General features: G+C 39.0%; 3 protein-coding genes across 4 annotated transcripts; 2 read left to right on the forward strand and 1 right to left on the reverse strand.

The window, feature by feature from the left end:
* Nucleotides 1-159: 159 nt before the first annotated feature.
* On the forward strand, nt 160-4,159 carry LOC135607367 (uncharacterized). The gene is made up of 6 exons (XM_065099134.1): nt 160-424; nt 525-580; nt 698-752; nt 862-942; nt 1,027-1,283; nt 3,946-4,159. Exons 1-5 carry the CDS (start codon nt 208-210, stop codon nt 1,260-1,262), a joined length of 645 nt encoding a protein of 214 aa, XP_064955206.1. The 5' UTR covers nt 160-207; the 3' UTR covers nt 1,263-1,283; nt 3,946-4,159.
* A 1,481-nt stretch (nt 4,160-5,640) lies between these two features.
* On the forward strand, nt 5,641-8,072 carry LOC135607368 (uncharacterized). Of its 2 annotated transcripts, none has more exons than XM_065099135.1 (4): nt 5,641-6,493; nt 7,172-7,242; nt 7,377-7,611; nt 7,727-8,072. In XM_065099135.1, exons 1-4 carry the CDS (start codon nt 6,368-6,370, stop codon nt 7,919-7,921), a joined length of 627 nt encoding a protein of 208 aa, XP_064955207.1. In that variant the 5' UTR covers nt 5,641-6,367; the 3' UTR covers nt 7,922-8,072. The 2 variants fall into 2 exon arrangements, with proteins under 2 accessions (XP_064955207.1, XP_064955208.1); XM_065099136.1 differs by having other exon boundaries at nt 5,643-6,493; nt 7,377-7,599.
* A 655-nt stretch (nt 8,073-8,727) lies between these two features.
* LOC135607370 (chaperone protein dnaJ 8, chloroplastic-like) lies at nt 8,728-10,369 on the reverse strand. Its single transcript, XM_065099138.1, has 3 exons — nt 10,001-10,369; nt 9,470-9,538; nt 8,728-9,090 (listed from the first exon to the last, which is right to left on the reverse strand). Exons 1-3 carry the CDS (start codon nt 10,244-10,246, stop codon nt 8,899-8,901), a joined length of 507 nt encoding a protein of 168 aa, XP_064955210.1. The 5' UTR covers nt 10,247-10,369; the 3' UTR covers nt 8,728-8,898.
* Nucleotides 10,370-12,625: the final 2,256 nt, after the last annotated feature.

Below are 12,625 nucleotides of genomic sequence, written 5' to 3' on the forward strand. Positions count from 1 at the left end.
CAATATCACGAACCCTTTATACGTATATACGTACATAAACGATTAATACAAGTACAATACGAAACATAAATAAAAGATATCTTATGTTATTTTAATAGTATTCTTCACGGACGGCCTTGATCTTCCAAAGCCCTGGCACGAATCGTGGGGCATCCATTTGGTAACAAGCGCAGCACGCGGAGGGGAGCCCGAAGAGTCTAGGGAAGCATGGGCCGTGGCGAAGGAGGACCGGCGGAGAGCGGCTCCATTCCCATAGCCGCTATAAGCGCAGTCGGAGAAACCCTAGCCACTGTGGACGACCTCTGCTCCCATCTCCACCAGTTCCTCTCTCTGGCCGACCGCGACGTGCTTACCGAGCTCCCCCCTCTCCACCGCGCCCGCGCCTTCCTCGTCCTCGCCCAGGCCGCCTCCACCCTCTTTTTAGGTGACCTCAGTCTGCTCCCATCTTTTTCCTCTGGTCCTTCTCTTCGATCGCATCTCAAGTAATCTCGATTTGTTTCCTTCGCTTTGCTTTGATTGGACAGTGAAGCTGAGGTGTAGCGGGATCCAACCGGATGATCACCCTATCAGCAAAGAGTTTGTAAGATTTGTTTCGTTTGTGTTTTTGATAGTTGCATTCTTTTTTTATATCTGTAGAGAAAAAAATTAATTGGAGAAGCTGCTTTTGATGATTTCACGATGAGGGTTCTGACTGCAGGAGAGGATAAGCTTGTACCGAGAGAAACTGGAGCGATTTGATGAATGGAGTAAAGGTATCTATTATACTTCTGTTGTTTTGTTGATGGTTTCCTGTTTAACTGTTTGCTTAGTGTAGTTTGAGTGCTTTCTTACTGTTACCATTTGTTCTACAACATCCGGTAGCTCCTTTGCGGCCATCGACTAGGTTGAATTCCCAGGCAGCAACACGTTTCATTGGGCACTCGCTGCCCAACTTGACTCCAGGTACGCAAGTACACTTTAATTGCCTCTTGTGGATCATTCCACTTCTTCTGTTGGACTCAAATAGGATACATGTTTATATTTCAGAGCAGAGGCAAAGTTTGCGGGATATTAGTCGAGGGGACTTTGTCAGAATTAGGCCTTCTGACAATCATAGAGCAAAGAAGAAGAGGAAACAGCAAAAACCCGAAAGACAATCTGCTCGTGCTGCTGCACAAGAGTTTCTTGAGAAAGCAGCTCGTGAGCTTCTTGGTGCTGGTGAGCTTGGTTTAAAGGGTCCCTTACAAGAGATATCAGACGAAGAGGATGAACAGATTGGTTGACTTTCATTATCTGTCTTTGAGGTAAGTTTGAATTTTGACATAAGTTATGCTCTACGGTCTGCTGCAGTGTTATTGCTATTTCAATTTCAGCAGCTCTTAAGTAGCTACATTCTTCCATGTTATAACCTTGAAAGTCACAGTGAATCATAGTCCTTCATCGTAAGGCAAAGTTCAATCTTAGTAAGCATCCTACATATAAATTGTTGTCGAATCATTCATGGAAATTCATAGAAACATGTTATGTTTATCTTTTGTCAGTGAATCATTCATGGAAAAACATGGATCTTTAGTCTGCTAGAGATCCATGTTTTTCCCCTCCACCAATGATTTAGGTAATGGAAGTTGCTGTTCACTTTTAAATTTCAGCTATACATTCTTCAATGAATTTGGATCAGTTTAAACAAAAGATTGTTGACATGTTGTTGTGATTCTAAGTTATAGCTCATATTTAAATTTGTACAAATTATTGAAAGTAGATCTATTAGAAAAAGGAATTGAAATTAGATGTGTCTGTTCATTTTCTGAATTATTACACATTATTTTGTTGTATTAACATTAACTACTTTAGTATATGTATATATTTATATATTTGAGAAACATTTGACATGGACAGCTGTGTAAAAATTATGAAAAGCATTTTGCAGTCTTCCCCCTTGTATAAATTGGCTATACACAATGTCAGTCATCAAATGACATTATGATTTATAATACTCAGTTACTTCTTCTGTTTAAACTAACCATAATTAACATTTTGATAATTGAATGAGCATGGCTAATCTTGAAGCCTGAACACATAATGGTTACAAACTGAAATTTAAACGGCTATGGAAGGCTGCCTTGCTCTACATGTCTCTGCCATATAAAGGTATAAATCATCTTGCTAGTAGTGAACAATGTTTAGCCTGATCTGTGTTGCCATAAGCTGAACCAGAAAATCTGACCATTAAATGTCATAAACCTGGAGAGGCCAGATATGTTTTCTGTTTGATTTCCAACAGCATTCAGGGATTTCAGATAACATTATTTTCCAGTTAACTTCATTAGTCGAGTTTTAAGGAGACTCATTCCAAGTTCACCATCGAAGGACAGAGTCAATCTATGAAATTCATCAATGCTGAACTCGGAACTCTGAGACTGAAAACCAAATTGATGAATAAAAATGTTCATATTCTTGGGTGACTCGACCTAGAATTGTGTTTTGCAATTGCATATTAGCTAAGTAAAAATAAAGGATTACTGACCAGCATCTATCCTTCTGAAGTTGCCTATTGATTCTCACAAGGGACTTTATTTGTTAGACAGAAGAATCATGAATAAGAGAAGCTACGTCTTTGTATGAAGCTGTTGAGAGAGCAGCCATGTTTGATGTCTAGAGGCATGGGCCAAAGTTGCCTCTATGTTCTTCTCTGAAGCGCCTCTATTATGACTCCATAAACTGGCATAAAGAAATAAAGGAGAAGAATTGAAGAGATACGTAATTATGGAGAAAGGAGACGCAAAGAAAGGTTTATGGTAACTGGAAGGTAGTCTGATAACTTTTCAGGATAAGTGGACAAGGATGTCAGCAGCATCAGGAGAATGGGTGCTATATTTGAGGATTACAAACATTTTTGGAACTGACTAGGGCATTGATAATGGTGGAATGGTGCAATCAAAATAATCTCAAAAAAATGTGGAATTTCTGATCATGATATTATTATAGGTGAATAGCAATTATCTAAAATAAAGGGTCAAGTGACTACATACGGTTTATTGAGACCTGAACAGATTAACCATTTTGGACAATGACTCCCATAGCAGAGCTATATATTGTTAATAAACAGGAAGAGAAGAGAAGAAGTGTAAGAAATAGTATAACTTAGTGGTGGTGTAGATAATGATGTCAGTTCATTTAGCTATAGTTGGATGAAGACTCTGTAATGTTGGTTACATTCCATTTTAATCATCAACCTGGCCTTCACTTAGTGGTCGTTTCTCTTCTACATTATGAATGGGTACTTCCCCTTCGTATTTTTCTACTACAATGTTTTTTTTTCTATTTAATTATTGCTTTCTTAGGCCCGTTTGAAAAGAATAATAGGATAGTGTTCATATCCATGTAATGAAAGACTAGTACTCAAGACTTTATATCCGTATAATGTTCATATCAATGTAATGAGGCTCACTCTAGGGGATCTGATTTAGACTTTATTGTAAACATGAACGATGATGGTGTGATTACAGATATGAACTAATGAAGCTCTTTTTTTCTTTTTAAAAAAAGGACTTGTACTTTATCTAGGACATCACAAAAGTTTATAGTGGGGATAGCTAAAAGTTTACATATATGAGTATGTTGTGGTGTTTTCTGCACTTACCTCAAGTCTTAGTAATGCAAGTGCTATAACTTACACAGCGAAAAAGACCTGTTGGCTCCATGCTTGCCTTGTAATCAAATCCCTTGGAATTCTGATCAAGCAGAGGAAGATTTCGATGAATCATAGTGATTATTGATCCAGGCAGTTGTAGTCTTAGGATGTACTAGCAGAATGCTGTTGTAAGCTGTTAGTACCATTCATTAAACAAATATTTTGTTTGTCCTGCTTTTCAGTTTTATGTGCATAATCCATATAGTAACTATTGTTTTAGACCTTTCCACGATGATCTTGCCAATGCTTTTAACACTATTTTACTCTTGGAACAGGAGTAATCAGCTGCCCGGAGGATTTTGGATTGTTGGTTCTTTCAAGCAGTAACTATGGGTTTGCATGTTCTTTTGTCATTTTATTATCTCAGACTGCTGTTAAAAGCCATATTTTTGTTGATTTTCTTTCATTGAAGTGGTCATCAGTGGCGTTGTCAACATGAAGCTATAACAAGTTTAACATATTTATGTGATAATTCCAGCTTGGATTTGAGTGTTTTTTTTTTGCAGAACAAGCCCAAGTTTTACATGGACTTGTTCTTAATGTGGTTGTGTTGGAGTTTGTCCTCTTCCATCAGGAAACTGAAAACTTGTTGATGATGTTGGCATGTTCATTCCCACTGGAAAGAGAGGATGTTGACATTTTCTACTGACTGATGATGACAGATGGTCCCAATTCTTGGATTAAAATGATATGCTTGCATTCAATCTTTTCCGGCAGCAGGAATTATAGCTGAGATTTATGTGGTAACCAAGACTGAAATGGAAATGTAATTACTTTGAACTCTTTATTGGTTGCTCCCTAGCTATTTGCATGTATAGAATTATTTATTATTACAGTGTAGCCAATGAGGGGATTATTCATGCAATCTGAAGAGTTTGTGGAAACTTGAATATATATATATATATATATATATATATATATATATATATATTCTCATTTAGATCCATAAGGTTACTGCAGCTATCACATGAAAGGAGTATTCGAACATTATCTCAATAAATTGATTTTTTTATTACCAAACTGATTAATTTTTAGGACATTTAGTTTAATAATTTAATTTAAAAATCTAAAATCATACATTTATTGTTTCAAATAAAGACAGCTTGTCCATTGTTTTGAGATGAATTTAGTCTAATTTCTAATAGCTTGCTATCTACATCATCACCATTTGGATCATGAAACATCAAGTCAGAGGTTGGTGTATTCGAACACCTACAAGGTAATCTGCCTACCCATGCTGTCCTTGTCACCTTCTCAGCCTTGTGCAGAGGCCAAAAGGACTGGCCATGGTGATGGCTATCAGGAAGGAAACAGGTGGAAACTTCAACAGGCCCTACAGTGAAGAACACAGGTAAAAAGACCAGAATGGAGCTAAAGTCCATCTCAAGCTTCTCCAACCCTGAAGCACACTTCCAGGGAAGAGGTGGAAACTTCCTCAAAGCAAAAGACCAGAATGGAGCTGAAGTCCACCACAAGCTTCTCCAACTCAGAATCCCTTCCTTTTTAGGTGCTATCACCAGCATCTCCATGACCACCATGCCCATGATGATGATGCTCTCAACATGTTCATGTTCCCCCCCCCCCTCTCTGCCTGTGTGTGCTGTAGTCATAACTCACAAGCTTCCTCAGGTTGCTGACTCTTTTAATCAACCAGCCAATTTCATTACCTTGTGAGAGAGAATCTCTTCGCTTTCTGTGCAAATTTGTCAAACAGTCTACTGTACACTGTAGCAGGGTTTGAAGCACAACGCACAGACTGTCACCCCTTGATCCACAAGCAGGAAGGAGGAAATGGTGGGAAGCTTTGGCATGTTGAGAGAAGAAGAATGGGAAAAGGTTATTCCATGGAACTTCATGGGCAAGAAAAGGCAAGCATTTATGTAGGCAGACAAGGACTTATCAGAGAGGTAAAGGGAGGACATTTTGGTAACTCCGAGCAGAGGCCACCAAATAAATGCCACATTCCACCATCTCCACCCATATGAGGCCATGACAAATGTACCAGAGCAGGCAGCAGCAAACAGCTGCAACATCACAGCACAGCAACCATTCATCTCTCCTCCTCCTTTCCATCATGTACACGCCCCTCCAATCTCTCCTTCCCCGTCAACCAAGCCAGGGAAGAAAATTAAAAGAATCTCCACCCTCCAAGAAGCAGTGCAGGCTCTCTCCCAGCCATCTTTGCTCCCGATGGCCCATCTGGACCAGGAGTTATGTGAGGGGAGGAAAACCAACGCCAAGGCCAAAAGGAAAAGAAGCGAGGTGAGAAAAAAGGAGGAATAGGAAGGGGGGGGGGGGAGGGGGGGAGAGGGAAGACAAGGCAAGAAAGATAACGAAGGGGGGTGTCCTCAGATGTGCATCACCCAACCAAACCTCTCTCTTTCTCTCTCTCATCCCTCCAATTCCCAAACAATACCACTGCCTTGGCTTGCCACAAATGCCCCTCTGCAGCCCAGGAAACCCTTCCACCCATCTCCACCGAGCAGGAAAACGCTAACCCATCTCCTGTTCCCGATTTATATGGGCCTTTTGGTCATGGTCAGACCTCAGCAAAACAGGCGAAGGAAGAAACCCCACCTTTGTTTCTCCATCGTCCCTTCTCTCTCTGCAAAGGGGGAACCTTTTCCCGTCCCGTTCCTTCCATCTGTGGATCTCTCCTCGTCTCCCTTCTAAAGGTGGGATTTTGAGGCCGTGGTGATGAAGAAGGGAAAGAGATCGGTCATGGGGTCTTCTCCGGCTTCCACTTATTATCCGGTCACCGAGGAGGCCAGGGCGCGGTTCAGGCACCAGAGTCTCTTGCAGGATTATGAGGATCTGCTAAAGGTAAGATCTTTGGGTATTTCTTCTTTTTTTATCTGTGCCTGCTATGTTTTAGGTGTTTGGATTTCCTGCATAAGAATCTGAGTGAGATGTGTTGTGTTAAGGTCTTCTTTAATTTGATGATCTTAGAGATTTGGGCGTCTTTTTAGTTTGGTGGATTGTGTGGGGGAAATTAGGGATCTGTAGCCCTACTTTTTTCAGCATGAATTTTTGGGAGTCTTAACTTGTGGGGTTTGATTGTCACCAAAAAGTTATTTGGTTTTAGGTATTTTCTTTGTTGGGTTGGATCTTTTGATCAATTATTTTAAGATGTGTTGTGTGATGGGTTTCTTCAATTTTTTTTTCTTTTAATCAATCTACTTTTATAAGGAGATCCAAATCCAATGTTTCTTGATGTTACCTTTTGTTGTTGTTTTATTTTCTCTAAATTCTGCTTTCTCAGATCTACATGTTTCAGATTATTGTTTCCTTTGGCTACTAAGGAATTGCTCCTTTGTTTCCCTCTTCACTAACAAAACCCTTAATCTGAGTATTAAGAGATATAATCATCCTTTTTGTTTCATTAATGGAGAGTTCTTTCTTCGAAATGTCGGATTAGTTCTTTTGTTTTAGGCTTTCTTGATCACCATAAAATTTTGTACAATCTTGCTTCTCCAAAATCTTACCAGCCTTTTGTGCCAGGAAACTGAAGCAAAGAGGAAGAAATTGCAGAAGGCAAATGAGAAGAAACTTAAGCTTCTGGCTGAAGTGAAGTTACTACCTCTTCCTTCTGGCCTTTTACATTATGTTTCTTTTGTACTTCGGCCTTTTGAGTCCAAATTGCAATAGTTGTGATGGAAATTGTTCTCTAAAGGTTTATACTTCTTGTTCATCTGTAATGCTATAGATTCTTGCGAAGAAAATATAGGTGCCTGTCGAGTAATCCATCAGGAAAGACTCCATGTAGGCTGAACAAGAAGCCACAAAGCTCGCCATCATCATTGCTGTTAACTGGTCGGCCTTCAATTCCATCCTTTCAACTCCCTGCCAAAGACCAGAGCTTCACAGCAAGAGATGCTACTACTCCAAGCACTGCAGCAGTAATAGACTTGAACCAGGTCTCCTTGCCGGTAACTAATGCGGTCGAAAACTACATGCACAAATCACTGATGTTTCATACTTACTGTGAATGTTCATACAAAACTACATGCACAAATCACTGATGTTTCATACTTACTGTGAATGTTCATACGGCAGATTGGCGAAGAAATGGATGAGTACCAGATCAGCTTGGAGCCTGCAAAAGCCGATAGGTTGAGGAAGAGTCCAATGGAAGGTGATGCCATGGCTAATGATCTGAAGCTCTCGATCTGCCGGGATGTTGGTCATGGATCAAACCAGGTGGTTAAGAGAAAGATCACATGGCAAGATCAGGTGGCTTTGAGAGTGTAGGCTGGTTCTGTGGCTTATGAGGGCGAAAAAGACATGCCCTAAACTAATTTAGTTTCTGTTTGTTGGTAATTGTTCTGCCTGTAAAGGATAACTTAGAGGTCTGATCCTCTTAATAGTGATCATGAGCCTGTAAAGTTAATGTTCTTTGTCACTCCTGAGGATGAGCTTGATAAATTAGTCATAACCAGCAGATGAATGTTTATCATTGGGTTTGAGGGTATAGATTGTGGAAGTTCTTGGAGACTCCATAAAGTACTGCCTTCTCTAAAGATTATTTTTCATTGCTGCTTCTCAACTAATCATTTGGCTTCATCAGTTGTCTTGGATCCATCAACTCATCAATTGGCATCAAATGAAGTTAGAACTTTCATGTTCAAAGTAACATCTGCTTGATCTGGATCTGAATGCAACAGTTGAATTAGTACAACTTACCAAGAGACAGTAAGCTAATCACAGTACAGATGATATTATAAACAGTTTATCTTCTGGCATGATTGATATTCTAAACACATTTGAGTGACACATTTTGCACTTAAACCAAAAAACAATCTTTAATCTTCTTACTAACCATTATAATTATCTGTCATTCGCACTTAGCATCACAATCTGCCCATTAAGATAAGTCCTATAGAAAGTCCAACTAATTGACATCCAATTAGAAGTTATTACAGAATGCATATGCATCATCAACATTGTAATGAACATATATAATTACATACATATATATATAATATTTCCAATAAAGTCAGTATACCATCTCAATAAAACAAGTAGGATTTTTAACCAATGAAAACAAGGAGAAATGCTTGGGATCAACAGCAGGAGCAGATTGATGATAGCAATAGCTTAAATAACAAATCAACATCAGACAATTTGTCTAATTAGAATAGAAATATGTATCTGAGTTAGGCTTGAATACAACAACCCTTCTTTATGTACATGTTTCTGTATCAGAAGGAAGTTTATTAGGAGTTTGATTAGATGTAGGGGTTGATGTGGGATGAGTAATCTCTGGTGCCAGCTCCCTCCCAACCCATCCATTCCTCCCACAAATCCCAGCTCGGGTCATACATCCCACTCATCGGATTGCGATCGACATCCTTGCTCCATCCTTGTGGCTGCCACTGCTGTTGCTCCTCCTCAGCTCGTCTCAAACTGCTCATAACAATCTGCAGCAATCATGGATGAATTCAGTCACACACCAAGAACAGTAGTATGGATCAATTCATCGATAGTTTACGACACCTCCAAATGGTGAGGTTGCATTTCTCACAATATAGAGACTGGAACAACTAAGAGAAATAAAAACATACATAATAGATAAGCATATAATGTAGGATTAAGGGTCAGCAGATTTGGTTCAAATGGCAAGAGTTCTGGTAGTCTCCTTGTCATGGAGATGATGAACAAAGAACAAATTTTGAACATGATGAATAATAATACTAGGTCTAGCAAGATCTCCAAGCGAAAAAGCCTCTCTTTAAATCCTTGATTGCAAAATCCAAAAGGAACACAAAAAAAAAAACAGGGAATGTGGTTAATACTTACATCATAGGCTTCATTGATACGATGGAACTGGACACCGCAATTGCTGCCTTTGCAAACATCTGGATGATACTGCAAGAAAACCCATATAAATATTTAGCAAGATCACAAAAATAAATGACTTTTGGTCGAGAAGATAATGCATTGATAAACTCAAAAGTCAGAACAACGTCCTACATCTTCAGGCAAGATCCAAGGTAACAATTACACACCAAAATCATAAGGACTCGACTGATAGAAAGAAACCAGAAGGAACGTCGGCATCAGACAATCCCCATGTTTAAGATGAATTAGATGTCTTTTTTGTCCCTCTGGTTGGTTCAAAAGAATTGATGATGGGACTGTGTCGTTAAAAACTCTTCAAAAACACATCATTCATACCGATTATAAACTAATTTGTCCCCCAGTTTGCTCCGCCTACCGAATCAAACCAAAAAAAAATCCCTCCTTTTTAAGAAATCCTGATTTTGAAGACCAAAAAAATAATCAAAAGAATTTTTTTTTTAAAGATTTAATCCATTGAAAGAGGGGCACCTGAAGAGCGAGCTTCCTAAACGCCTTCTTGACTTCCTTCTCCGACGCTCCCGGATGAATCCGAAGCATCCGATAGTGATCCGCCATGCTTCCTGCGGCGGCGGCCGCGGCCGCGCATCTCACATTGCCTCCGCCCCTCCCCCCCTTCCTCATCCCCTTCAACACCTCACCTCGCCCCGCACACCTCCCGCTCGAAGACGAAGACGCACCGCCCATCGACCCCATCATCACCAACGACATCGCCATCCTCCGAAGCTCAAACTACCCCCCCCAAAAAGCCCAACTGAAAAAGAGCGACCTTTCGCACAGGAACCGAAATCACAGAGGAATCGCAGAGAGCTGCAAACGAGAAGACCGACTTGGAATCGCTCGCTCCTCGAGACCCGTTTATATAGGCAGTGGCGTCGGGAATGGCGTGCTGAACACGTGCTAGAGAACCCTTTATCTCATCTTATCCAACCTTATTATACAATTTTGGATAATTCTAAACCTAATCAATCCAATTTTTTTTTTAATGGTGTGAAAAATGTGAAACATGCGGATAAAATAAAAACCCAGGCCGTCACACCCGTGATCCGACACGTGCTTCTTGCCATTACATCACGTGTTGGGACCGGAGGACAATAGGATGATTGCGAAGAACGATTCTTGATGCACGCACCTTCCCGAAAATTTTGCTGCTTTGCATGATGACTTGGAGCCACGTATTCAAGTCTCCGTGTAGTAGTTGCAGAAACGTGTTTCTCGGTCAAACTGTAGTGGTTGGTGGCAGGGATTTGTCGAGAAAAATGTTCTTGTTAGAATATCACATCAGAATTTTGATTATGGAGTTTTTATTAGGATATAATATATATATATATATATATATGTGAGTTATGATAATTGAAGGAATGGGAGATGAAAAATTAAGATTGGGAGAGATGAAGATGATGATGATGATGAACCGAAAAAAAAAAAGAATTTGCGGTGCCAATAAAACAAGATGTGTAGCGGTAGATGCATTGCACCTATTTGCTTGAGGACGACAACCGAGATGGTGACAGCAACTCTGCATGTTGATGCCTTGGGCTGAGGTGGAAAACTTATCTGATCACATCACGCTCCCTCGCGGGGTGACAAATGATTAGTGGAAGTATCTTTGGATGTAATATCATTTTAAATATTTGATATTATTATTATATTAAAAAAATAAGGATAAGTGATCTCAATTTAAAAAAACTTAAATTAATAGATAAAATCCATTCATATGATTAGATAATTTTATTGCTATTTACTTGAACATAGATTTTTTCAAGAAATGATTCAGCTTATCAAATTAATGTAAGCATAAAGTCTATAATTATACTATATCTAAAATGCGGAAATAACTTATATGCCAGGATTGAAATCAAAATGTATAGATCTAAATATTACGATGCATACCTTTTGATACCATCTCTTCAGAGATCTGGTTTGATCTGCTAAGCACTATCTTTAATCCAAGATTGCTGTAGCCAGCCATCGATCCAAAGTTGTAGGCACCATCACCGTCTGCAATGCAAGGAGTAGATCATTTCTCCTCTCTTTCTATCCTTTCACAGGACCCATTAAGAGTGATGGATTTTGGGGAGAAAGGGGTTTTGGGGAAACTGAAATCCAACGGAGAGGTGCGTCTGTACGTAATACCAACGCTCTAACACTCTCTCAACCCCTAGAGGTATGGCTAAAATATCTGAACGGAACTCAATTAGTTATTCTATTATATATCTTATTCAATTATAAAAGGGCCACATATTCTAACATTCTCCCACTTGACCCATTAATTGATAAGATATAAAAGAGATATTTAAAATCAAAATAAATAAAACAAAATTTGTTTAAAAACCAATTTTACCTAATTGGATTCCAAGGAATTTTGAAAAGCATTTTATATACATGGTCATGTTTTTTAAAATAAGCCAATAAGTCTAATAAACATAATAATACTATATTAAATCCAACTATCAATGCGAGTCATAGTGGTTGTATTTCATCAATGTCATACTCCATTCTATGTACCACAACATTGTTAGTTTTTTCTAATATAGTCCATAATGACCCATGTAATTTGCCTTGTCAAGACAATCCTGTTATTACATTCAACCATAATATACATAAACATAAATGTAAACAGGATAGCAGAAACAGATAATTAAGCAAGAAGAATGTCAATAATAGCATCCACATAAATATGCATCACCATATCCTTTATGACTTGCTCACAAGCCCCATTCTAAGAACATGTTCTTTGAATATTTTACACTGTAAGACTTTTGTCAATGGATCAGCAATCATCATAGTGGTGCTCAAGTTCTCAATTGACACTTGTTGTTTCTGGACTTTTTCTCTAACCATCAAGTACTTTATCTCAATGTGCTTGGAACCACTAGAGTACTTGTCATTCTTAGAGAAGAAAACTGCTGTAGTGTTATCACAAAATATCTTCAGCGGCCTAGCAATTGAGTCGACCACACCAAGTCCTGAGATGAAATTTTACAGCCATAAAGCTTGATTTGTGGCCTCAAAGCATCCCACAAATTCAGCTTCCATTGTTAATGATGCAATAAGAGATTGCTTTACACTTTTCTAAGAAATTGCCCCACCAGC

Source organism: Musa acuminata, chromosome BXJ2-3, assembly GCF_036884655.1.
Source record: "Musa acuminata AAA Group cultivar baxijiao chromosome BXJ2-3, Cavendish_Baxijiao_AAA, whole genome shotgun sequence".
Lineage (NCBI taxonomy): Eukaryota > Viridiplantae > Streptophyta > Magnoliopsida > Zingiberales > Musaceae > Musa > Musa acuminata.